The sequence below is a fragment of the Sinohyriopsis cumingii genome, chromosome 2 (assembly GCF_028554795.1).
Source record: "Sinohyriopsis cumingii isolate HCF-2022 chromosome 2, ASM2855479v2, whole genome shotgun sequence".
NCBI lineage: Eukaryota > Metazoa > Mollusca > Bivalvia > Unionida > Unionidae > Sinohyriopsis > Sinohyriopsis cumingii.
This window is the reverse complement of record NC_142962.1, coordinates 160,160,598-160,188,239: the sequence shown is the minus strand read 5'-3', so window position 1 is coordinate 160,188,239 and position 27,642 is coordinate 160,160,598. Positions and strand designations below refer to the sequence as shown.

Sequence of the window (27,642 nt, the reverse complement as noted above, 5' to 3'; positions counted from 1 at the left end):
AATCTTGTGTAAATTATATATATATATATATATATATATATATATATATATATATATATATATATATATATATAGACTCATTGGAATGAAACTTACTTATCCTTGTAATAAGGTCCCATTCATCTTCCAAAAATGCCCCATAATGTCCCTTTTTGGCAATAGACTGAGGACATCCAAGGTTTATATCAATTGCATCACAGTGATCTTCGGCTAACTTGGCTGCCTTCAGAAAGGTTTCTGGATCATTTCCACAGAACTGAAGAAAAAAAATGCAAAATGCCCAATTTGGCCTGGGATTGCTCACTTCCTTTGACATCTGCCACAAGAGTAGTTGTCCACGAAGTCTGTGTCAGAACGATGTTATCTGAATAAATTTACTCCATATATTATGAAAAGATTTTTCTATTTAGTGTATCTTGGCCAATATTTTATGGCACATCAGCCTCAATTATCTGATGTTGATAGGCAATGCCAGGATGCTTTCTGCCCAAGTCTGGTCAAATTCTGAAGAACACTTTTTTGACCTAATGTTGTTTTAATGAATATTTTTGTGTTTAAAAGCAGTAGCATATTTGATGGCAGGTTGGCATAATTTGAAATCAAAGTACCATGCTCCCTCATTTCAGCATTTCAGGATATCTCGCAAACCTGCATATTAAAAATATCCAAAAGATATGACCTGTTTGTGGAACATAAGGTCACTACTAAAACTGGTAAGTTGAAACCTGCTATATTCCTGAACATTGATGTTAGAGTCTTAAAATAGATATGAAATAATGCAACTTTTAATAAGTATTATATTTTGTTCAATTTCCCATAAAAATTCACCGTACACTGCAAATAACAATATACTACAAAATACTGATCAATTAAAATATCAGTGATGCCTACTGGTGATAACACCTTAGTGAATAAATATCAATTAAATTAGTCTTATAATGTAAAATTTATGTTTCAGTTTTATCTTTTCATTTGATTTCAATGTAGTCATTATAAATGTGATTAACCATCATGGTGATACCTGCAAGTATTTCTAAGAACCTTACTCAAGTCAAGATGTTTTATGAAGTTTGCACCATCTTCAGAATGGTTATTAATGCTTAATCAATGTAGAAAATTAGTTTGAGAATACCTCTTCTATCAGTCCATACTTCAGCAAATAAAAATATGCCATACTCTTTATATGGATTATGAGGCTTAACAATTCAGCAAACTAGAATTTAAATCTATATACAAGTCTGAGTGGTCACAATTACTTACTGAATTTGGTTGAAATTCTGATTTCATGGCTTCTTAATCAACCCGTGTCAGCAGCAATGATAGTAAACACTTCATGATGCCACCACAGCAAACATTCAAACAGGAACTGAATGCTGGCAATGATTATTCAAATCGATAACTGGCAATTCACCAACCGAATGGCATGCCTTTATATGCAATGGTTGCTGACCTGGTGACAAGAAGTGTGAATTGATTGTCAGATGGACTAACATGCAGGTGGATGGATGTAAAAGGTGATTACTATAAAGTTCCCACATCTCAATGCAGGGCAACATACAAAATGTTCTTCAGGAAACTAATGCTCTGGCAAAGCAACCAAAGATTATGCAGCTAATCCATTTTTTTCAGTAGATTCAGAAGTTTTTCCTTTTTTTAAAAATACTTAGGAGTTCCACAGAGATGTCAACAAATTCATGTGTGAAAGTGAGAACAACTCAAGGAAAAACAGAGTCATGAATAACATAATCCACAACTTTTTTTTTATACTAAAGACATACTAAAAATTAGAGTCGTCGTGAATAAAATGTCAATGTCTAGAGTTCTCTATGACAGGTACATGTACCTCCATGTATAATCAGAATCCAGTGCAAAACATGATTTTTACATACATGCAAAGATTATTTTCTCATATCTTTTTATCCTAAAATGTGTAGAATACTTATCTTAATTAACTATAAACTATTGAATACATACAGCTCAGTAGGTAGAGTGTCTGACTTGTTATCCAAGTGTTGTGGGTTCAACATCCACCAAGGTCATCTACTTTTGTGTGTCCTTGGGACAGGTCATTAACTCCCATTTCCTTGTCAAAACAAAGCCAACAATGTGCTAAACGTGCTTTTAAAAACCTTCCAACCAAATTCCATCACAAGACAAGCAGGGATCAAACAGTGTAAACTTTTACTTTACAAAAGGACAACAATTACCTGAACAATCAGTGGGCGATCTTCTGGACAAGACTGAAGACCCTCTTGTCGATAACGCTCATCCCTGATAAACACTGAGGAGTGTAACATTGGTGTATACCCAAGCTCAGCTCCATAACGACGACTCAACATTCGCCATGCTAGCTCACTCTGATCCACCATTGGAGCAACAATATACCTGCATGACTTCAGTTTGGTCCTCCAAAATGTATAACCTGAATGCTTCTCCATCTGAAGAATAGTGTAATGCAAAATTACTCTCAGGAAAAATATAAAAAAATGAACCAGTTAAGACCTATGATAATGATGTACTCAAAAGCTCTTTCTTTATAGGTTAACTGTTCTAGCAGTGGCATGAGTGACAGTGAAGGTCCACCACAACTATTGGTAATCAGCTACTCTTGTTCAATCCCAATCACTAAACCAGATGAATGTTATCAGCTACAAACAGTGCAGTCCGCAGCATTTTTAGCGATATTGTTGTATAAATCAAAATGATACTAAGCTTATATGCAGTTAATTGAATTCTAAGAATAAGATTGAGTTTTTAACTATCAATACAATTCTGAATTGGAAGGAAGCTAAAAAAAATGTGAAGTTCCTGATGACTTAGGTGATAACATGCTTCACGTCACATCACTTTCTGTAATATGAAACAGGGCCTTCCATTAGATATAACATTGGAGGCTGACTTGCCAAAGAATGTATGGGATTTGAGGAACCTCCCCATACAGGGTTAATTAATTTTTTTTAAAAAAAAGAGGATAAAGTAAAAGTAGCCGGATAAATCACCCAGCACCCAGCCAATAAAGAAACCCCTCTGAATGACCTTTCTCCAGCCTGGATTTTAAATCAACATCCTTATTAGATGTTAATTATGTCAGTATTATATCTGAATGTTTTGACTATGGATTTCAAACTGCTGATTTCTACATAATATCCACCGAAGCCAGGTCCTTGTTACAGTATACAATAGGTCCTGTTGTGCCAGAATCAAACCAGGCGCAAAGATGTCTATTATACAACCATGTGTGTGTGATTTAGATTTTTAACATAGATTTAACAATTTTCCAGTCATATCACTATGATGTCTGCCATGTGGCAGTTTATAGTGATGTCTAGCACTGGGACATCATGGCGCAGACATGTAGGATGATGTCCCACCCAGTCACATTATCCTGACACAAGGCCAACCAGTCCTAACACTAACCTCTTAATGCTAAGTGCCTAGCAAGGCAGCTGTTAGTACCATTTTTAGAAGTTTTTGGTACAACTAAGCCAAGGATCAAACCCATGACCTCTCGCATCTGGGACGTATGCTCTAACCACTAGGCCACCAGAGCAGTCCATGAACTATTGTTTACAGCATGTATAATGTGACTGCTCAGGGACTAAACAAGCAGTTTGCATTTCTGTATATATGTGCTAGATTTAGTTCCAGGGCTTCGAAGACAAATCATTCAATACTGAAATCATACTTCCTGGTGTATTGTCATAACTGGCTGTAGCAAACCTGGCTGCTCACTTTGGGATTTGTGCAAGTTCATCCCGTAATACCTACAACTAAAACTGACAGCAAATTATTTAGGTCCCTTTTCATGCTAAGATTCACATATTTACAGTATAGATTAATAAAAGTAAAAGGTTTTTAACAATGCCAGTAGAAATAAAATTTTGCAAGTTGATATTTTCTCCCCTCACAAAACAAAATCCAGCAATAAAAAGAAGTTCAGTTCAATTGCTTATAACTCACTGGATTACTTTTCTTTTATAACATCAGGATAACTTTATGCCTCTCAGAGGAAAGCTAGATAAAGTCTGTTTCTCATCAAGTCACTACCTTAATGTTGGCACTACAATGGGAATTCACATCATGTACATTAGCCTGATTTATGGACTATAGCACTGATAAGATAATGAATTTCAACTGGCATAGCCCTGAGAATCACTAGGTCTTACTGGCTTCTCATTGGCCAACTGAAAATAAGTTATAAATAAATGCAGCAAGTCATTTTCTTTTAACCAATGAGAGGACAGCATTGCATTCCAGCAGGTTGTACTTGCATATTTAGCAAGCATGATCAGGGCCATGTGGAGCAATAGCATGGGAAAATGGCCTGGCATTCCTTAAAAGTACCGAATTAAGTCAAACTTTGGATAGGGATACAGTCAAATGCCTGACCTAAATATGGGTACCAAATTTACTAAGCAAGTAAAAAGCGTAGCTTGAAATATCAGCGTTTATTCTTAATTAGCTCGTGCAAGAAAGGAGAGAAGTATCCTCCCTTGTAGCAATTATATAGTACATGTATGAAAGGTAAATTGAAAGCAACAATACGAGCCCCTGTGGGTGGAATGACATCCCCCAAGTTATTTCCCAGTGGGCTGTCAGTTCACCTCTTCATGTAGGATCTTACCAAAGGAGTATTTATTTCCCAGTAGAACAGAGAGTCATCTGCAATGAGTCTTTGTTGGATTTGACACTCGCAGGTAGGTCACTGATGAACAAAGGGACGAGGATGAGACACAAAACATTATTTATACAGTAAGACGTAGCACCAAAACAAAGTATCACATGACACGTCTTATGTTGTAGGACAACATCCCCTGTAGTCCTACATGTAAGACCTTGATGCTGATATTTATGTTTTGGGCATCAGGGTCTTACTGCCTAACTAACAGCACTGTGTAGTGTGTTTTGATGTCAACTAACATTGTAACGAAAGTCAAATTTTCAGGAATATTTCACACAACTGGCAACTAAAATAATGGCGCTTTTCTACAAAGTAAAGTCATAATGTTTTAATCAGACTTTACTTACTCTAATGTCTTTTCTCTAATAAATTCAAATTCTCACAAAAGAAATGGACCTGTTTTCAAGTTTCGTTGGCCTACATTTCAGTTTACTGGAAAGCGATGAAAGCCGGGAATGCCGAAATCAGGTTATGTTAAAATATTATTCTTTAATGAAATTAATAAAAATATATTATGCCTATTGGAACTGGAAAGCAACATTTCGTTTCGTTCAAGAAACAAATCCGCCACATGAACCTACTTAAACATACTTTGGCATACCTCGACTACAGTTGCATTGTAACAAATTAAAATGTATGTCAACAGAACATAAAAGTGCATCCATTTGCTAGTGTCATATTTTCATTTTGCCAGGATAAAGACAGCACAGTAAGTATATTAATTACACATAACTTAGTGGAAGAGTGTCGATATATGGTGCCAAATGTGCGAGATATTCCCGAAACTTTGACTACTCGTTCCGATGTCATTGACATCGGAACACGCTATATACGGCCGTTATTTGGAAAGTAAGACATAGTACTAAAACAAAACCAACATGTGCTATGTCTTACATTATAGGACTACATCCCCTGTTGCTACGTAATACATCAACACCCCCAGCAACAATCTGGTTATAAATTATAAACCGATGAATGAAATAACTTTTGACTATCTTTTACATCCTTGGTGCTTTTCTTTCTAAATCGGTGGGGGTCCAAATAAACAGGCAGGTTTGAAATACTAAAATATTTGATTTTCATTCTTTGCTGGAAAATATTGGGAACTGTTGGATATTCATCGAAAATTGTCATGCCCGCCGAGAACAATTTCACACTACAATAGAGAGGGGAGGGAGAATTCAAATAAATATAGATATATTTACGCATTTTAACAGATCAATCAAGAGTTCGGATATAAAGAAAAGAGTTCAATCCATAACAGTACCTTCGTGTGTGTCATTGATCAGCCGCAGATATAAGAAAAGAAGCACTCCGAATTTCAATTTCGGGCTTGTGTAATTAGTAAATAAATACAGAAATGAGCACGAGCTCCGGTTATGATGCATCGCCTCCGAAGAGGTGTGGTGTATAATGAAATTAATATCATAAAGTTACTAAGTTAGTAAATTCGATTATTTCTGAACATTGAAATACTCTATTCTGCTGCGTCCTGACAGGAAATTTATCAGATGCTTGAATTCGGATTTTGTACAGTGATGAATATATATATATATATATATATATATATATATATATATATATATATATATATATATATATATATATATATATATATATTGTGTACCACCACACTTACCTTTATCCATCACTGTAAGTTGTAGTTTAAGCTGTAAACAAACTTGGGCTGTGGTTGTACTTTAAAATAATATTGTAAACAATTTGACACGGTTATTTGCCCTAATAAAGTTCTGGGAACGAACATATGGCCAGCATCTTTGTCATCTTATTTTGTCCTTGGTTTTTGTATAATGTTCTGATAAACAAAATTATTCATTCATATTTTAATATGTCTCTAGTCGAATCACGTTAAGCTGTGTTCAGTTATAATTTAAGGAAGTATTTATTTAAATAATTCATATGAATTACAAAGTGCTACCGGTAATTAACTTTTGGACTGAAACGATTCTTTTTGGACTGTTGATGACCCTTTAAAGGCATTCTGAATTATATCATTGTGATACATGAAGACTGTTGCTGCATCAATACATTCAAGATTCTTGTAACTGATTCTATAATTTTGGACTTGTGATAGAACATTTAGGATTATTTGGGATTTAATTTACAATCTTGAAAGTTCTTCTTAAAGTTCCACTTTGTAACTTAGAGATTTCAGTTATTTGTTGATTTTACTAAACTTGCTGGTTTTTCTTCTATATGAGATATGCAGATTGTGACGATACAAGTTTCTCTTAACCTTCATTTTACATTCAGCAGAAATTAAAATTAAATTACATAAATAAATGGTGAAATCAGTTGCAAATATGCAAATCCAGAAAAGATAATTTGATACAATAAAATGGACAAACGAAATACAAGAGTTTAGACATTTAATTTTTTAACGTGTTAAATTCTAGGACATTAAAATGGCATTGCAGTGGAAGCAATGAAAAGATTGGAGAGAGAAATCAACAAAGAATTATATGTGATTATGGGAAACGCTAAACAGAGGTTCAATGTATTTGCACACGGAAAGAGAATTTCACGTCATTTTTTAACTTAAATAATATAATAAATTAACCCCTTCAGTAAGGAAAGAAACAACATATCCAGTTGGCAGGTGCGTAGCTAGAACAATTCTCGTCATATGCAAGTATAGAACAACGAGGGCAATCTTCTTGTCGTGTAGCTAACAACAACAAAGGGCTGAGTATATTCAATCTAAACAGTGGTCATGAAATCATTGAGTGGTTTTTCTCATATCGAGGTTGTTTGCAATACTAAAAAAAATCGTAAAAATAACTGGTTTAACGTGCCTTTTTTCTTGTGATTTTTTTTCGCGCGCATCTGCGTATCTGCGTATAGCTACGCGCCTGCTTGGTTTCAAAGAGACATCTTACTACACCACTGCTAACGCCGCGTAAAATTCCAGATGCACTTTTAGACGCACTCAAACAAATGATTGCTAATATTTATTAGGTCTTTCTTATTATTTCAGTGAGCAATAATCAGTGCTTCTTGATGTAGCACCACCGCTACTTTTCCACAACCACCCGATAAACCTAAACTCTTGAATAAAATTTGATAAAGACATATATAAGAAATAAAGACCCTGATACCAATGGTTACAATAGATTACATACTTTGCTTAACGTAGGGGTTCTTAACCATTTTTGACATAGACACAGTCAAGGTTTGTAGTGATGTCCTCGCGACCCATTGGTTAAGAACAACAGCTTAACAAAAGATGTACAAATTTTGTTTCACTTTTATGCTCTGTCCTCTTTCAGTCTACACCTTTTGATAATAAACTTTTTTTAAGCACAAAACACCAAGTAATGCCAGAACAAGTAATATAACATAGAGAGCAAGGAAAGAACAATGTATCCATTTGTTTTCAAGAACCACTAATAACAGCACATAGTTCCAGCTGTTATTTTAGCAAATCCATCTTGAATCATCTTGAAAGACTACCACTACACTTTCTCGGTGTATACAAAGCAATATTGTCATTCATATTGCAGTGGTGGTAACAAATTTTGTTACACGCTTTGCCTTTCAACCGTTCTTTTTAACCTTTGACTTAATGCTAATTTTTAACTAAATGCATTTTTTTTCTTCTTCGGCTTTCTGTCTTTGTTGAAGTAATTCTTAATTATTCCATCTGTTTTTCACAAATTTCAACTTCAAATTTCGATTTTCCATGTTACAACTTCCATGGAATGTTTATAACCCCTTAGTTTTCTTTCCTTTGGTGAGATGAATACTATTTTCACTGCAGTGGCAAGTTCACTGCTTGAATTAGTCGGTGGTAATCTTCAGTTGTAGCATCATCTTCTCCTGTCCTTAGGTCAAATGATTACTTTGCGTCTATTCTTTGCACGTTTGCAAAATCAGGACAGTACTTGCTTTAGTTGTTTTTGTACAAAAGACACTGGAGTTGCGAAGGGTGGGTTTGGGAGAGGACAATTACGACCGGCGCCAGGCGAACGGGTTGGGACGTTGAGATTTGTTAAAATTATTTTGCAACTGACATTTTCATAATATTTCAGCTTCACTTTAGTGCAACGTGGCAGTTTTTCGCAAAACGTATATTTAGGAGGATTGGTAGGTGTGAGGTTGTTAAGTGAATAAAATATATTGTCTGTAGAAAGTAGTGTTCTACTAATGAACATTGTCCCGAGGCACCACGAACACTCGCGTCGCCACCGACAGAATTGGTTCATCAGATATTTAGACACTGTCGACTCAGTAAGATGTACCCACATGCATTCGTGATTTGTTTAACTCGACCTAACTGAAACAGTCCTTTTTCGTTATAGCGCTTGGTGCTAATACTATTTGGGTGTCTTTTTTTCTCGCAATTGGGACTGTTTTACCATCTCCTTTAGATAACAATGCATCATATTTGTATTCGAGGTTGCCTTGTTTGTTGTTGTTTTCCTTTCTTTTCCATTTTTATGTAATTTACTCATCCCCGTTTTTGCTATTTCCTCCGGTTATTTGCCAATAACTTCTACGGCGACTCCAGAATAATTTAGTAATTTATACTTTGCCATCATTGATTAGAAAATTTATTCCAATAGACAACTTAGACAGTTTACAGGACAAACTGAAATATGGTTACATAACGTCATATGGTATTAAACAACTTACTGAATTTGTTAGCCAGTCTCGGATATTTGCCCTGTATGAAAGATTTGTTACGTACTGACATGCTAATTTCAATAGGAAGCAGAAAATAATGTGTCAATACAATATTTTTAATAGAATGGTTAATAAATAAATGTGTAGTGGTTGTTTGAATGTATTTGTACCTCTGACACACATTGCTAATTATAGCACATGTTGGGGGTGGGTGGGTCTAAAAAACATTAATAAGCAAGCACGAGCACAGTGTCACAATCTTAATTTTGATGATAACCATTTAGAATGTTTAAATTTTTATAAATACGATTTGTCATTTTAGTTTTCAAATACATTTTAAAAAAATGTTTTCACTGCCTATTACATAGCTCAGGTTTGACAAGTGGAAACATTTTCAGTGTTGTCGTTGATGAGAATGGTTAGACGAATCACATGGAACGAAATGATAAATGTGAAAGGCGTCCAAGTTTTGAAAAGTCGTATTGAATTTAATGTCGCGTCTTTAACGAATATAGAAGCCTTACCTTTGTCAGATAATTAGTTTTCAAATTTGCATCTGTGCTCCCTTTCCAAAACTCATTCTCTGCTGTATTCATCATGGTATTCTTCTCTTCATTTCTGAAAATGCACTATATTTTCTTCCCCCATGTTTTGCTATACTCTTGCATGATTCTTTATTTTCATCTCTCCACTATCTCACAAGTCCCCCTTCCTTTGCCAGGTTTGCAATAATTATTATATATAGAATCTGCAAAGCTGAATTGTGCAAAATGTGAATATTTTTCTTTAAAATAATATGATTATATTTATGTTCGAAAAAGGAGCCGAAAAACTTGCGGAGTACCTGTACAGTAGAACAGGCAGCATCTCTGATCATAAATACGAAAAACAATACAACCTAAAATACAGAGACAGTGTCTAAACACCAGTTAAACCTATATAAGCCGAAATATATCAACTGATCCACCGTTCTATTCTTCAGATGAACTGATAATGGTATTAATTTCAGGATGTAATCATGATAATATAATCCCAGATCACCTTGTCTGAATTCACAATTATTCCAAATTAATGTTTCTGTCCAAGAATATCATTGTGCACTTTGTAATTCCAGAGAATAATAATTTGAATAAATAGTTCAACCCCAAAAATCTGAACACAACGAAACAAATGATTCTGTTCTAATTTTATCGCAAGAATTAGTGATTTCTCAAGTAAACCAAATAATAAATCCCTATACTTCACCTAGGTCACAATTACGTTGCTCTGGATATAATCTCTCACTTAATTGAATTCTCCATTCTAGAACATTATTGGGCTGCAACAAGATAAAATCTGTTTTTAAAATTATAATAAAGAATGTGGTAAACATCAGGTACAACAGGATATTCTCTTGGTGAATCCCAACGTCCCTGACTCAGACTAAGATAAACATGTTTACGTTAATAATAATCTGAATACTTAGCCCAAAATCATAGGAAAAATATTAGCTATGTGTTCTGTTGTCCACAAAACTGATGTTACTGGTCAGGTACAACATAAACTCTTGATTTGCCACAAGGTCAAGCCCAAAATACAATTTTGCTTAACATGTAATCACTAAGACAAAAACTAACAAACAATATAAATTAAATATACATAACATTTAGATGAACTGTAGTTAAAAAACAATTCATTGGCATAAAGCATCACACAAAACCAATATAATCAATTTTTGGCATAGATGATTCATATATTATGTAAGATAAATAAATTCAAACAATTATATTAAGACTCGTATCAACTTTTAAATCAAGAGGTCAGAATATGTAGATGCACACAGCGACTCTGGCGACGAGAATCTACCGTCTGTGGTATGCAAATTTGGCACTGTGATATTCTGAAAAGCACAATATCTACCACACGGAACGATTACTTTATATATATTTATGGGAAAACTGGAGGGTCAACTTTTAACATCGGTTGAACTTACACTTTACCAGTGGGTACGCTTTACATATGATATAGAAATGAAGTGGCAACATGGAAGAGAAAGTCTGGATGATTTTATATCAAAGACAAACAACTCGAATCCTTCAATAAAATTCAAGGCAGAAGTCTCCAACTCAAACAAGCCTGTAGTAGCCTAACGGAGACCAAAAAACCTCAAGGACATCATAGACAGAGCGAAGATAATGTCAATCACTAATTAAAACCATCCTAGTCAATCTGGCCCCTGTGTCGATAAAAGGTGCAAAACCTGTCAACATATGATAGAGACCAGGACATTTTCCTGCACAGTGACTAGAGAAAAATCAAACATACATGGTCCAAACAAAACGTGCAAAACAGAGAATGTAATTTATCTCATCGCATGTAAGGTCTGTAGTCTTCAGTATGTCAGAGAAACTGAAAAGCGACAAAAAAAGATAAACCTTGATAGATCTGATTGGATGGCAAAGAAGATGCACAAAAGCCCGGTCGCAGAACACTTCTCTCCTGGCCACACTTTCAGTCACATTACACTTATTGCAATTGCTCACAACTCCAACTGGAGTTCCGAAACCAGGATAGAAAAGGAATCTTGCTAAATTTAAAAAAATAGGATGTTATTAATAATACAAATTAATGTTAGCTCTTTATCGTTTTTAACCTTCTGTTTATCACCACTGTCATTATCACCATTTTAATAACCAGCAAATAACACTGAAAATGATATGTGTGTATGTGTATCTCATTGTTTAAGTAAATTGTTATGTTATTGTATATAGTTGGTAATATATATAAAATAAATGATTACTGTATAAATGCAATTCCAACTCTAATTTTTTTTTTTGTCTCTTTACTTATTCAGTACGGTATCACCATTTGTTATTCGACTTAGGTTGTTAAATTTAACTTCCGGTTTTTAGAAGTCACGTCTCTCGCATTAAAGTTTTTCCCACTTTTATCAAAATGCAGGAGATAATGGCACCCGTGAATAATCTGTCGTTTGATATAGAAATTGCCTTAGAACAGCAACTAGGGATACAATCTCTGCCATTCCCTGGAATGGACAGTAAGTTCAATGAACGAAGGGACACAAAACGGGGTGGGGTGTAGCACTCCATTTAAATTTCAGCTTGTATGAGTGTGCTTTTGTAAACAAATATATATGTGATTAATGCTTCTGCTGACGTCACAGATCTAACAATATGGTTGGCAGAAAATGTGGGAAATGTAGGGGAAGTGTGAGAATAATTTGTAATAACCCCAAAACATAAAAGTGTTGTATATAGTCAAACGTTTGTTACTGGTGCGCGAGGGGTGCTGTTCGCACGTTGGCTTTCGTTACCTTTTTTAGTAATCGCAAACCCACGTCGGGGATTCTAAGGCCGCAAAGACAATGTGGAGAGAAAAAATTTTAAAAAAAATGGAAACAACTTGCCATGGTTCACTCCTTTGACGTGAACTTCAACATTTGCATCATGAAATTGAGCAACGTTATTGGACTTGATCTGCATAAATCTAAATTATATAAATTATTCAGAAAGTAACATGTGTCAGAGTTTGCACATTTCATGGTTCATGCCTTAGACATAAAGTCCATGTTTCTGCAATAAACATTCAAAAATATTTATAATTTTATCAGTTTTAAAAATAAACATTTTAAAAACTAATTTCAGTAAAATTATATTCAGTCATTACAAATTTTTTATAAACCTTTTTCATACTCTTTTATAACAAAAGTATTTATTTCCTATTTGAAAATTTTCAAAAGAAAAATTCCATACAATATAGTTTTCCATTGGATTTATTTTTTTCAAAACATAAGACTTGCAAGATGTAACAGCTGAATTTTTATGTTGTTTGATTTTCCCCAAAATTCTTGATGTGGGTTTCCTATAAATGGAAAGGTAAATAAATCCAATTTATGAACATTGGCCCAGGTTTAAACGCTTGCACTAACTCCAGAGCCACAAAGTTTGAGACAGATATGGCATTTTTTAAAACAAAATTTCATTTTGTCTCCTTCAGTTTGAATGGTAGTACATATTAAAATGTTAAGATATTTTCTGAACACTTGTATGAACTATGAACATATATGACCAAGTTGATACATGATCTAAAAAAACGTGATTTTGTGAAACATGCATGAATCAAGGATCGAAATAAAGTTAAGATGATCAACAGTTACATTTACTTCTTTTTATCATGTTAGAAAAATATTCAGTGGAAAACTATACACTATTAAATACATCATTTAATTATTTTAAAATATATATATATATATATATATATATATATATATATATATGGAGGGATAACATATGCATGCAAGTTATATGCATGGAATTTTATTAGATACATGCCATATGTCCTTAGAATATTTTTTGGTGCACATAAATGTACAACTACATTACATAATAGATGTATGACATCATTTCATTTTGTGAGTGAAAAATGGCTTTCAAAATGTCAGAATTGATACAAGACACGATTCTTTCAACCCTATTTCTGCTGATAGTTGGCATGAACATTTACGGTGACAAAATATAGAATAGAATATTCTCGTGTTTTCCAAGAAACTAAAATTAAACTTAGCATTCTTTAAAGAAATTGAGCTTGATTTTTTAAATGGAATACTGTGTCATAATTATGGTCCAGGTTGGTACTGGTAACTTTATATTTGCCAATTAAACATGGGTGAGTATGTTCAGGTTGAACATGACATGCAGTGATAAAGCAATTTTTATATGCCCACCATAACACAGAGCATTTTATATTATATTGTTGTTTGTGCACAAATACTAAAGTTTTGCACTATCTATATTTAGCAAACTTTGCGGATGGCTTGCTGTTGGAGAAAGAGGAAGAACATTATCAAATATGGAGTCAAAAGGTCAAGGTCAATATGACTGAAAGAAGAAAATTACTTCTGCACAATAACATTAGCTCTGAAATACTTACCTTAATTTTGTGGATGGCTCACATGTGAATTTAAGAAGAAATCTATTGATTTGGGGGTCAAAAGGACAAAGGTCATGGTTACTGGCAAAAAGAAGAAATGTTTTTCTGCACAAAAAGATTAGTTTTATTAGAGACCTGGACCAAACATTGTGGATGGCTTGCATTTCAAGTAAGGAAGAAGCTGATTTGTGGGTCCATATGGTCAGGTTACTGACTGAAAAACAAAAAAAGGTTTCTAAACATAAATTTCTGTTCTCAGCAATGTATCTTTATGAAAGTTTGTTGATGACTTAGATGTTGGGTAAGAAAGAAACCTGTTGATTTTGAGGGGAAAGGTCAGGGTCAAAATGACTTACGAAAAAGCCTTTTTTTCTTAAGAATGACTTTAGTTCTGGATCACATACCTTCAGCAAGGCTTGTAGAATGCTGGCACTAAGGTATGGAAGAGGTCCAAAAGGTCAAGGTTGTTTTGACTCAAATAAGAATGGATTTCACAAAATCTTTTTTTTTCTAGAGTAAATTCTTTGACCAAACTTTGCCGATGTCTTGCACTTTGGGTAGTATAAAAACCTATGGATTCTAAGGTTCAGAGGTTACAGTAATTGTTTTTAAAGAAAAGTTTAATTCAAGAATGCATACTTTGTTCAAAGGTCAATGAGACATTGATTGATGATCTTAATCTGTTGAGTTTGCCATGCTTACCTATACTGTGTCCGGGTCCCGAGTGGCCGAGTAGTCTAAAGCACTTACCATTCCGGATCACTGCCATCTCACCTCTGTCTGTGTGGCTTCGAGTCTCAGGCTCGGCTGACATGGGTATGTGAGAAAGCCTGCCAGTAGCTTCTCGTGGGTCAGTGTTTTTTCCCTGGGTTCTTCCTCGACCAGTTATTCTGTCCACCATGTATAGCCTATCTTGTGCTGAAAAATGGCATTAAACCCTACTACTACTGATACTACTATACTGTGTTGATTAAACATGGGGTGAGAATATATTATGCTTTTTGCAAAAATCTCATTCACCCATAAAATAGCAAGGCAAAAGAGCTGCTATTTAATAGAACCGTAAGTGCTCCATAAACATTCTAATGGCATTTTTTTTAGAAATGCAGCAAATCATCCTTCCACCTGCATGTACTGGATAGTCCTTTCAGAAAAAGACATTCTGTTAAAGTTCCAGTGCCTCCTGGTCACATGAGCCATTTGGAGAGTTGCCTGAGGTGAAAACTTGGACTTTATACTTCTATACATTTTGGGACCTATAAACAGATTAAAGCATATGGTATTAGTTAATGATATTTACATGTTTACGTCTTTAAAAAAATTGCTTTATATAAAATAAATATTTTACAATAAATATAAATTGAGGTAATTCTATGGGTAGTTACATACCACGATATTGTTTTCTGACATTACTGGCCATGGTGAATAACAATTGTGCAGAAGCATATTCAGTGGTTGACAGCCCACACTGCAAATATTCAGGATTTCAGGTGGGTTGACAGCCCACACTGCAAATATTCAGGATTACAGGTGGGTTGACAGCCCACACTGCAAATATTCAGGATTACTGGTGGGTTGCAAATAATAAAATTAATTATGTGGACTGAACTTAGTTGCCATACAGCAAGTTGAATCCCTCTTCAATTGATATTTCCAAGTATTCATTGTTTATTTGAACCTATCTGTCCAGCAGCTGTTGGACTCCAGTACAAAATTTCTGCTAAGGCATGCATGTTACCACTTCAGAAGCCATATTTCTGATCCAGTTTTGTGACACTTGGAACATGGGATTGTTCCGTTTAGATCCTAAACAAGTTTCATAATGAGAAGTATCCCTGCACATGAATTTGCATTTGATTGGCTGATCTGGATCCAGTTGGAATATATGTTCGTATCATCAAGAGAGTAGATGAGTACAATAATCCATGCATATTAATTAAATATCTAAATATTAATGAGGTGATGTTGACTTGGCATGTTACTAAATGAGATAAGATAAGATAAGAATTCTTTATTTTAGACTACATAGTCCATACATCAAATTAAAATATAGATATAAAGTAAAAACATTGTAAACATAAAAGAACATACATATCATACATACAATTATACAGATACATCTACACAATTAACTGCACCCTGCATTGTTAAGAACTAAATTAAGTAGCACATTTAAAGAGTAATTTGTTCCATCTGCTAATAATTTGAGAATTTAAATGAATGCCATAGTTCCAAAGAGATTTCAATATACAGTTCTTACTATTAGATATTCTTGTCGTCATTGAGAATACATACTTTCTCATTACTTCATCAAAACTGAGTACATTATAATTTACAAACATGTTGGATGCACTATTCCATCTAAATAAGTAGGCCATACTTATAATATGATTTTGATGGAAAGAATTATATCAAAAAATTCTCAAATGAGTTTGATAAAAAGTATTATATCAACAAGATCTCAACTGAGTTTGATAAAAAGTATTATATCAACAAGATCTCAAATAAGTGATAAGAAGGATTATATCAACATCTCAAATGAGTGATAAAAAGTATTATATCAACAAGATCTCAGATGAGTTTGATAATGAGCAAGATCCAGTCAGCATCTGATAGGCTGAGCTTGTTGCCACTATGGATGCCTTATTTCTGATGGCTGAACTTATTGCCACTATGGATGCCTTATTTCTGATGGCTGAACTTATTACCACTATGGATGCCTTATTTTTGATGGCTGAACTTATTGCCACTATGGATGCCTTATTTCTGATGGCTGAGCTTGTTGCCATTCTGGACACCTTATTTTTGATGGCTGAACTTATTGCGACTATGGATGCCTTATTTCTGATGGCTGAACTTATTGCCACTATGAATGCCTTATTTTTGATGGCTGAGCTTGTTGCCATTCTGGACACCTTATTTTTGATGGCTGAACATGATGCCACTCTGGACGCCTTATTTCTGATGCTTGAGCATGTTGCCACTCTGGATGCTTTATTTCTGATGGCTGAGCTTGCTGCCATTCTGCAGGCCATATTTACGATACAGTTTTGATAAAACCAATAAAAGAAATTGATATCATAAAAATAGATGTATTTGATAATGAGTGAGATCCACACATATTAAAGAAGGTGGTCTTGCATCAGATTGGCTGAACTTTTAACTTCTCAGGAAACCAAATTTCCAGTCTGATTTTGGTTTAACTTGGAATATATGCAGACGTCATCAAGATGTCATATGTTCAATTAGTTTTGTTTTGAGCAAGGCCTGTTTATATTATTGAGCTGATATTAGATCTGATTAGCTGAGAATTTATTACTATTGGGACTATTTGTTATGTCAGCCTTTGTAGCTGAGAATTTATTACTATTGGGACTATTTGTTATGTCAAACTTTGTAGCTGAGAATTTATTACCATTGGGACAATTTGTTATGTCAGCCTTTGTAGCTGAGAATTTATTACTATTGGGACAATTTGTTATGTCAGCCTTTGTAGCTGAGAATTTATTACTATTGGGACTATTTGTTATGTCAAACTTTGTAGCTGAGAATATATTACTACTGGGACTATTTGTTATGTCAAACTTTGTAGCTGAGAATTTATTACTTTTGGGACTATTTGTTATGTCAAACTTTGTAAAGGGACCGATACCATCATGGTGTAATACAGTTCTATAATAAGTGATCTTATATCTAATTGGATAAGCCTACAAGGCCTTGAAAGTTTGGGAAAATCAAGCAGACTACCCTGAGGATTTTAAAAGTCTTTGAAAATTGAAATAAACCCAGACATTTTAATTTCTTTCCATAATCACAAATAAAATTGTCCAAGGTTGTTAGATTTCGATGTAGTCGAGTTTTCCTGGTTTCTTTCTTTTGATGACCCTTTCAGTTTGATTTCATCATTAAACAATATTGTAGTATTTTGCATTCATTGTTTTCTCATATAATATAACTTGTATACAAAATGTTAGCGAAAATAGATCTTGGAAATGTTAGTTTGTGGTCTTTGAAAGTTTGGAAAAAATCTTTGAATTTATCATTCAGAATTCGGTATGAACCTTGGTTTACATGTTTTTTTTTCTTACAATATTACATAAGCATGCTTATTGAAATGGTCAAATTATGTAAGCTTGATGATCAGTCTCAAGCCCACATGGACCTCATTACTATGGAGATTTCTGTTAAAAATTATTATTGAATCTTCCATACTGAAATCACCCCCACCACCCCCACTTTATTTTAAATGACTGTTCATTTATTACACTATCGGTAATGGATGATCAACTTGTTCTGTAATGACACATAACAGAAAACCAAGCGAAAATCAAGGGCATTAATGTACTTGGTAATTTTGAACACTCCAGAGCTTCATTATCTTTGCAGTAAAAACTTTCAACTCTAGATGAATAAATTCTACCAGAGAAATAGACTTTTAATATGGACTTTTTTTTATTAGTTCTTAAATGCCTTTACTTTTGTATGTAAGTGTAATAAATTTATGAGTCAGTAGTTCATCTGGTTGCGTATTTTTCAGAGTCGGGAGCAGCAGTGTGCACATTTTACTTGATAAATGTCTGTAGCAAAGGAAGTGCTTGTCCCTTTCGGCATGTCAAAGGAGACAGAACCATTGTCTGCAAACATTGGCTACGAGGATTATGTAAAAAGGGAGATGACTGTGAATTTCTTCATGAGTATGATATGACCAAGATGCCTGAATGCTACTTCTTCTCAAAGTTTGGTATGTTGTGATTGCATAAGGAATATTTTGTTCAGTCTCCATTAAGCATGTGAAGATAGTGAAGACAGGTATCGTCAACTTTAAGATTCCCAGTTCAAGTTTTACATCTAAAGTGGGGTAAAACATAGTATGATTGATAGGTTAGCAACAGTATTGTTTTATGATTTTGATTATTGTTCTGATTTGGCAGAAAAAACAAATTTGATATGGCATAGGAATAAGTTAAGGCCCTCAGGCTGTGATGTATTCATATGCCTTATCAAAAATGTTCGTTCCTCAACTCTGTACAGAAGAACATGAATAAGGTTTTGTATTATATCCTTTTTTATGCTTTTGAAATATTTTGTTTTTTGTATGAACAAACTGGGATTTATAAAATTTGATTCACTGCATATAGTAATATCTACATAGAAACACCAGTGTAGGCACACAAGTGGTTAATATTTGGGTGTTTGATGTAGAAATATGGATTGAACATCTGTATGTAACATGTAAGATTGCTTGGGTGTGTAGTAATAATGTCATTGCACTTGGGACAGAAATATGAAGATATTATTGCCAAGATTAGAATTTGCATGTAGACATTCAACTCAGTATTTACAGTTAGGCGATGTTTAAAGTATGTTCACTGAATATGGTAACCATTATTGCAACAAATCATTGTTAAACAGTTTATAACTTCACTATTGCATTTTGTCTATTTGAATGGCAAACACACCATATTTATGTTGGTGATTTTTTTTTTAAAGATTATAAATGAGTAAAGAAAATATTTGAATTAGAATTTCATCCAACAGATGCTGAGAATTTGGTACCAGTTTTCATGGCTGCTACAAGCCCTTTTTATAACCAAGTCAGACTCAGAATTTCAGATGTATCTGGAATAAATATATTAAGTGAATTGAAATAGATACCCAATTTAAAAAAAAAAAATCCACTAATCAAATTTAAATATCTGGCTGAAGAGTTTCGGACATTAGCATATTGATAGTCAGGGCAATGAAGTTGTTATGATAGTTGTGGCATCACCTGGTCACATCATGTTTGCAGGGGTCATGCTGCCAGGTGAAGTGGGCGACTGAGTTGCCCAAAAAATGTAAACTTCACCTTCTTCTGTTAGGAAAGTGAAAATGACTTCACTCTGTGATTTTTTTTTAGTGAAACATTGAATGAACGGCCTTTTGAGTTGTTCCCTCGCCTTAGCCAGGTTAGTTCTAGTGTTATTTTATAACTCAAGGCAAAATGTAGGCTTCAAGCCATCAAATAGTTAGTGTTTATATCAGTTGTGATGACAAACAAACACTTGCAGGCATGTGTTTTGATAGCTGATCGACCATTAACCCTTTCCCCAGTAAGTTAGCAACTGTTACTGCCTGATTTCCCCAAGTTATCCTTTGGTGATAAAAATATACAAACTTGTGTTTCGAAACTTAAGCTTATGTAAATTCATGTTTCAAGAATAGAATCAGTATCATGAATATTTTAATTACGTGTGTACATTATCTTCTCCATAAAAATCAATCTGGAACTGTAAGTAAACCTGTCATGGAGAAATAATGGGTGGATATCGCTGTTTCTGGGACATGTTACTTTATTAGATTGTCTCATTTCGTAAACCATTGGGCAGATATATTCAGGAAAATATACAATTGATAGAAAGCAGAGTCTAAATGTTACATTATTGAAGTTTTATCTTTTAAATGCTGTTATGTAGGTCAGAAACATACTGGGCAATGCTATGTTGCGGAATTCAAGAGATGCTGTAAGGTCAAGGTTGTATTCTGAGATCACTCACTTTTGTGAAAATACGAAGGAAAAAAAAACCCAGCAAAGCAAATACTATTTAGCCAATGCCTAATGTTACACCAAGTACGTAGACAAATAATAAAACCTTGTATTTGCAATCCTATCAATAGACTCTTGTAATGATGCTTGATGCTATTAAGTGAGTGGTTACATTAAGAAAACCCCTCTTTCTGAAAATAGGTGCAGTTGCATGTTTGCTGTGTTGATTCAGTTGAAAAAAGGGATTAGTTCATTCATATACTGACTTTAATTCTTCATTGTGTTGTCTATAAACAGTTACGGTGAAGTTTTATCGGCAACAACGAAATTAGGACGAGCAGTATGAGCTGACAGATGAGTGCATTTGCTGTCATTTGCGTGGTACAGGGGTTATTTTAAAAAAAGTTTAAAAATCTTTTCAACTGCCATTTTATAGTGAACTTTTAGAAAGTAAAGTGAAAAACTCTTGATTAAAGGTGGTTGATCAAGCATTTGTACTGGCTTGCAATTACAATACTGTGATCTAGTTACTCAGTTAAAATTCATCACAATGTATAGCTTCTGTCCTCTTTTTAAGTGATATTGGCAAAATGCATTGCATATGAATATGATAGTTTTTAAACATGCACCAATTGTGTTTATAATATAGATAGAACTCAGAAGATTTTCTGGTTGAAAATAAATTATTGCTTAAAACCAATTTTAAATGCAAATATGCATACTAGGAAATAGAGGGCATAATTCAAATAAGTGAATAAAAAAACATGCATATGTATGACAACAGAAATTGCACAAAACAGTTATCTTAAACTTTGATTCGATGCTCAATATAACTTTGAAGTATTCAATATGTTTTCTTATTCAAGTAACATAGAACTAAACTACACATACTATGGAAACAAAGCACAGTAACTTAATAACCCAATTAATTACATAAATTCTCACATAATCAATACAAAACGCATTGCTGAACAACTGTTTATTTATTCATTGTGTATAAAGAGCAATGTCAACATTTTTATTTCTAAATATTGTCAGTAAATGAATTCAGAAATGAAAATTATTGTAGCATATTTAAACAATGTCCTACTCTGTAATCTGTGCCATTATCTGGGTATGGATGGAGCTACAGGTTACATCAGTTACAGGTTACTTCAGCTACAGGTATCTGAGTTATAGGTTACTTCAGTTACAGGTTACTGTGCAAACTCTACTTTTACATATAATAAACTGATTACAAAGATGTAGAAGATGCATTTATAGAAAAGAAAAAGTAGGCCAGTAGTTCAAAGCTTTGTTAAATATGTCATAGCTCTGTATGGCTGTGATGAACTGGGCTACATCCAAAGATTAATTGGGAAAATAAAAATGTTTTTAATGAGAATAACACAGCCCACATTACAAGTTCAGATTCAATTTTCTTGACTAATATCTTATTCATGTTATAGTGTTTGCTTTTGTGACTTCAGGAAACATTTTCATTAGCATATAATGTTTATTTGAAATGTCATTGCAAAGAATAACTTGGATGCTCAGAGTCAAAGGTGTCCACTAGAGTCTGTTAAGAATTTTGAATACATGATTGACCATTGTTGATTCAAGGCATGAAGGTAATATGTGCAGCAGCTGATATAATAGTAAGTATATCACTCAGCTTGTGTCTGATGATAAATTCAAGGCACAACAAACTTAACCTTTTCATGAAAATCACTTCATATAGTGATAGAGGACACTTGTCAATACAGCTTACATGAATTCTGCACATTAAAAAATTGCCATGCTCTCAATTAGTCAGTGTCGTTTTCCAGGTATAACAAATAAGGCCACAGAATAATTTTTTTTAGCATAGCTTGTATATCACAATTTTATTGTTTTTATATGTGCTTATGACGTCGTGTTATTTTTACTTAAACTTTAGAAAGAATTATGAAATGCGTGTCATTATATCCTGTGTACTTCATGATACATATACACTATAAATAGTAATGGGGCTGCGTTATAGTCTACATTTACACTATAAATAGTAATGGGGCTGCTTTATAGTCTACATATACACTATAAATAGTAATGGGGCTGCTTTATAGTCTACATATACACTATAAATAGTAATGGGGCTGCTTTATAGTCTACATTTACACTATAAATAGTAATGGGGCTGCTTTATAGTCTACATATACACTATAAATAGTAATGGGGCTGCTTTATAGTCTACATATACACTATAAATATCAATGGGGCTGCTTTATAGTCTACATATACACTAAATGTCAATGGGGATGCTTTATAGCCTACATATACACTATAAATATCAATGGGGCTGCTTTATAGTCTACATATACACTATAAATAGTAATGGGGCTGCTTTATAGTCTACATATATACTATAAATAGTAATGGGGCTGCTTTATAATCTACATTAGTCTTAATTATTAGTCATTACTTGTATCTTACTTTTCAAAAAATATTACTGCCACACATATCTTTGAAAGGGATGACATTTATTCAATTTGGTTCAATTTAATTATGCTGTTTGTTTGAAAAGCATTTGTTTCAAACCTTATCTAAAGCTGAATGCAGTCAACAGTAACTGTTTTTTATGAATGTTTATATATGTGGGTGTGTTAAGCTGGGATTTTCTTTTTTTAATTTTTTTTATAATATTTCATTAATTTGAAATAGTCTTTGAACTAGTATGGAAATGTAAGGAAAACTGTGACAGTTTATAACCAGTATAAAAAGCACTTTTTGAAATATCATTTATTGAGAAAGAACATACAAAGCTTCCTACAGAACATGTGTAATTTCTGTGTGTACATATGCTGTCAAATGCATGTACTTGTGTAATTTCTGTGTGTACATATGCTGTCAAATGCATGTACTTGTGTAATTTCTGTGTGTACATATGCTGTCAAATGCATGTACTTGTGTAATTTCTGTGTGTACATATGCTGTCAAATGCATGTACTTGTGTAATTTCTGTGTGTACATATGCTGTCAAATGCATGTACATGTAGTTGATCGACAGAGATGTACACTTTAGCCAGGCAGTTTGTTGTATCATGTTCTGTCATGGGACAGGGATTCAGTGGATATCCATGAAATTTAAAATATGGAATTTTTTCTATATAATGCATTTTAATCTATACATATGCCACTGCTAAATACCAAAAGAAATATTACTACTTTTGTTTGTACAGGTGAACGTATGAAATTGACACCTGCTATGGTCAGGGTTTAGTCCCATCTGTTTCTTGTGTCTGTCAAGTCACTGCATGAATGCAATGAAAGCTATGAGAAAGTACCATTAGATTGAGTGGATATCCACCAGATATTGCAGATATCCACAGTTTGTTCAGGACACATTTTATGTTTAATATTTTCCTTTAAAGAAGAAAAAAATAACAAGTATAAAGACAATTAATAGGACACCTGTTCAGAGATTTGTCCATGAATTTAGGTGCCATTGAAAGTGTAGTTTTTTCCCCACATTACACAAATTTATACCCATGAAAATAATTTGATTCAAAAGACATATAAATGATCTGATTAGAGTCAACAAATTAAAAAAAAAATTTGTTATCTCTGTTATTTCAGTCATATAATTTCAGTTTACTTTATCCAGGTCAGTGTAGCAACAAAGAATGTCCCTTTCTGCACATAGACCCAGACAAGAAAATCAAGGATTGTCCATGGTATGACAGGGGCTTCTGCAGACATGGTGAGGAGCAGTCATAGCATTTGATGCATTATAAAGAATATCTTATTGCAAAATCACTTTATTTGTTGGGTAACATTTTTATGATTTTATTATTGTTATAAAATAAAACTTTTAAGATAAGTTTCCACTAGTGAAAACAATACAGGGGGCCCCAAGTGGCCGAGTGGTCTAAAGCGCTGTCTGTTACGGATCACTGCCATCTCACCTCTGTCTGTGTGGGTTCGAGTCTTGGATTTGGTCAATGTTGGTATGTGAGAAAGCTTGCCAGTAGCTTCTCATGGGTCAGTGGTTCTTTCCAGGGTTTTCCCAGGTTCTTCCTCCACCATTAATACTGGCCGCCATGTATAGCCTATTGTGTGCTGAAAAATGGCATTAAACCCCACAACAACAACAACACCAACAACAAAACAATACAACCTTCTCCATCAGAGGCATAGTCAGGAAATAAAGGATGGACAAAATGTCATTTTTTGTAACATTGAAGCTTAGTACCTACAGACCTGCCAACCCTCACGATTTTGGCATGAATTTCACAGCTTGAGATAGTGATTCATGAAGTCATGCCACATGGAAAAAAATCACAAATTCCCCAATTCTCAATCACTTAAATCAGGAATAAAATAACTTTTATCCTGTTAAGTGCTAGTCAAAATAGCAGCAGTGGTCACTGATGTCAATAATGGCCCTGTATTGCTAGTCATGATGTTAGCAGAACTTAATCCATTTGTTACAGTTTGCCCTGTAGCAAGCATTGTAAAGTATAAAATCTATATTCAGAACAGAAGTTTTACAAATGCATGTGAAGAAAACTGGGGCCCATTGATTTTTTGTTTTAAATGTCACATGTTTTTGCTCTGTCCATGTGTTCACAGTATTAACTGTTAACCGTTCAACATTTCTTTGGATTAATTCCATTTCATAATTAAGCTACTTTACAGTTCAAATGTTTTCACCTCCAAGGAAAAAGATCTGTATTCCACAAAAATGAAGTATAGATTATGTTTTTTGCACAGTAGTGTGCCACATATTTTAGAATTGCTTACAGTTTACATGTCATACATGTACTATATAATAATATTATTGTATAGTACATGTGTGACAGATAAATTGTAAGCATTGATACGAGCCTTTGTGGGCATATGGCAGAACAATGTGAAAAGCGCACTGCCAGAAAAAATCAAATAGATATTGGGAAAATTAAGAGCACCCCCAGCTCTGGAGTATAAGGTAACTACTCAAGACCTTCAGGCTACGAATGCATATTTTTGAGTTGTCTTGTTGAATATATATAACCTGCCTTTCTCAGTTGGAGATCAGCAAGACTGACAATGAAAGACTATTTACTGTTATGAGGAAAAATAAGACAAGCATTAGTGCCTCCTTAGGTGCTGAACATTTGCTACAATTTTAGTCACCAACATTAACCAGCAGGCAAGAAGCCTAAACAGTTTTGAAAACAAATCTACCATAGCCTGATTGAGGTAGTTCAAGTCTGCTACAGTATCGTATCTTGACAAATAGTGTCAAGATTTTGTATATCAGTATATTTTGCTGCAAATAAACTTGTACATGTAATCAGTACAAATAATGTGTTTTAGTTTATTTTGGGGTATTCATATAAGCAGTACTGACCATCAAAATGGATGAAGCTAGTGTCATGGTATAAATTTTCACTAATTGTGTTAAAAATTCACTAATATTTATCCCTCTTTTTACTAATTGCAAGTCTGGAGGGTTGGCAGCTCTGTACCTACCCACCCCCACCCACAGAAATTATTATTCAGAGATGCAAATGAGTTGGGGTTGGACTTTCTGAATAAGTTTTTGTATAATTTATTCCCTCAGTAGCAGTGTTGGGAGGGGATATAGCAGTGTGCTCATTTGTTAGTGCGTTTCTTCATTTGTACATTTGTTAATTCATTATACTCACAATACACCTCTCCCTCAGTAAGTCATGCCCAGATAACTTGCAAACCTGCTTATAATGCTTGATCAGGCATGGATCCCTCTTTATTTTAACATTAAAAATGCCTCCAAAATTGGTTCCTATTTGTTAAATGTGAAGAAAATCGCAATAAAAATCAGTAAATGAAATTTGATATATTGCCCTTTTTATTGTTGAAAATGGTGATTAGTGCCTGGAAATCTGATTCAGCATCATGAAATTAGCAACTTTCATATACGTTGTAAAGTTTTCCATACTTAGAAATTCATAGTAAACAGTAAATTACAATATTTGATGATATTTCAGTTGATATTTCAGTCCATTATATGTAAAACAAGTAATACACCATTTAACGTCCCCCTTCCCAGTCCTCACTTCTCATTGTCATTGTCCAGGTGGGAAAGCATCCTCATTGTAAATTTTAAGAGGTTCCTCGCTAGAACTGCAGTCATTGTTTTTGGACCCCATTGTGTGTGAGTTATCAAGGGAGAGGTGTATCCCAGTTACAATTTCACATACACTTAGGAAAATGGTTATGTGGATACAACTCAGAGTAACTTGGCTATACAAAAACCAGGTCACTGTGATGTATGTTGGAGGCCTTGATGACTTCTCTTTTTTAAGTTGTTCATTACACCAGCAAAATCTTGAATCCTATTTCACCTACACTCATGAAAACTTGCATATAGATGCTTCATTAAAGTCAACCATATAAAAACTATGTGAGTCTGACTTAATTTGCATTCATCTGTTACCACTAAATGGTCTTTCACTAAGTAACAGAAAGAAGCAAAACCAACAAGTTTTGTAAAATCAACAACTAATATTTGTTTCCCTAGAATACAAAGCAGAAATTTAAGAGGAACATAAAATATTGTAAATTAAATCTCAAATAATCCTAAATGTTATATTAAAAAAGGTCCTAAAGTATAGAATGTTCAAGATGAATTACAGCAACCATAAATTTGCTGATGTACCAATAGTCTTAATATATTACAGTGATATAATCCAGAATATCTTTGAATGAATTCATGATAATCCCAAAGTAGTGTTTTAGTCCAAAAAGGCTATGAGCACTTTGTAATTTCAGTAATAATTTAAATAAATGAATAAATGAGTCCTTTCAGATTATATTTGAACACAGTTACAAACTCTGATCATAGATTCCCAAAGACAGATATGAAACCTGAATATAG

General features: G+C 33.8%; 2 protein-coding genes across 3 annotated transcripts in view; one reads left to right on the top strand and one right to left on the bottom strand.

Annotated features, from left to right (window-relative positions):
* LOC149806209 (tRNA-dihydrouridine(16/17) synthase [NAD(P)(+)]-like) overlaps positions 1 to 6,007 on the bottom strand; it is a 54,035-nt gene extending 48,028 nt beyond the window's left edge. The window contains exons 1-3 of one of the 2 annotated variants that reach the window (XM_089951149.1): positions 5,949 to 6,007; positions 2,208 to 2,438; positions 97 to 256 (exon numbers count right to left, since the gene is read on the bottom strand). In XM_089951149.1, coding sequence (XP_089807275.1) covers positions 97 to 256; positions 2,208 to 2,438; positions 5,949 to 5,963 — 406 coding nt within the window. In that variant the 5' untranslated portion in view covers positions 5,964 to 6,007. Of the gene's footprint in view, positions 1 to 96; positions 257 to 2,207; positions 2,439 to 4,624; positions 4,697 to 5,948 lie in introns of those variants that run through there. The other variant, XM_089951150.1, reaches the window with a different exon arrangement.
* A 6,193-nt stretch (positions 6,008 to 12,200) lies between these two features.
* LOC149806208 (cleavage and polyadenylation specificity factor subunit 4-like) overlaps positions 12,201 to 27,642 on the top strand; it is a 37,006-nt gene continuing 21,564 nt past the window's right edge. Inside the window, exons 1-3 of the mRNA XM_089951148.1 lie at positions 12,201 to 12,365; positions 18,795 to 18,998; positions 24,406 to 24,501. Of these exons, the coding sequence (XP_089807274.1) occupies positions 12,263 to 12,365; positions 18,795 to 18,998; positions 24,406 to 24,501 (403 nt within the window). The 5' untranslated portion in view covers positions 12,201 to 12,262. The remainder of the gene's footprint in view (positions 12,366 to 18,794; positions 18,999 to 24,405; positions 24,502 to 27,642) is intronic.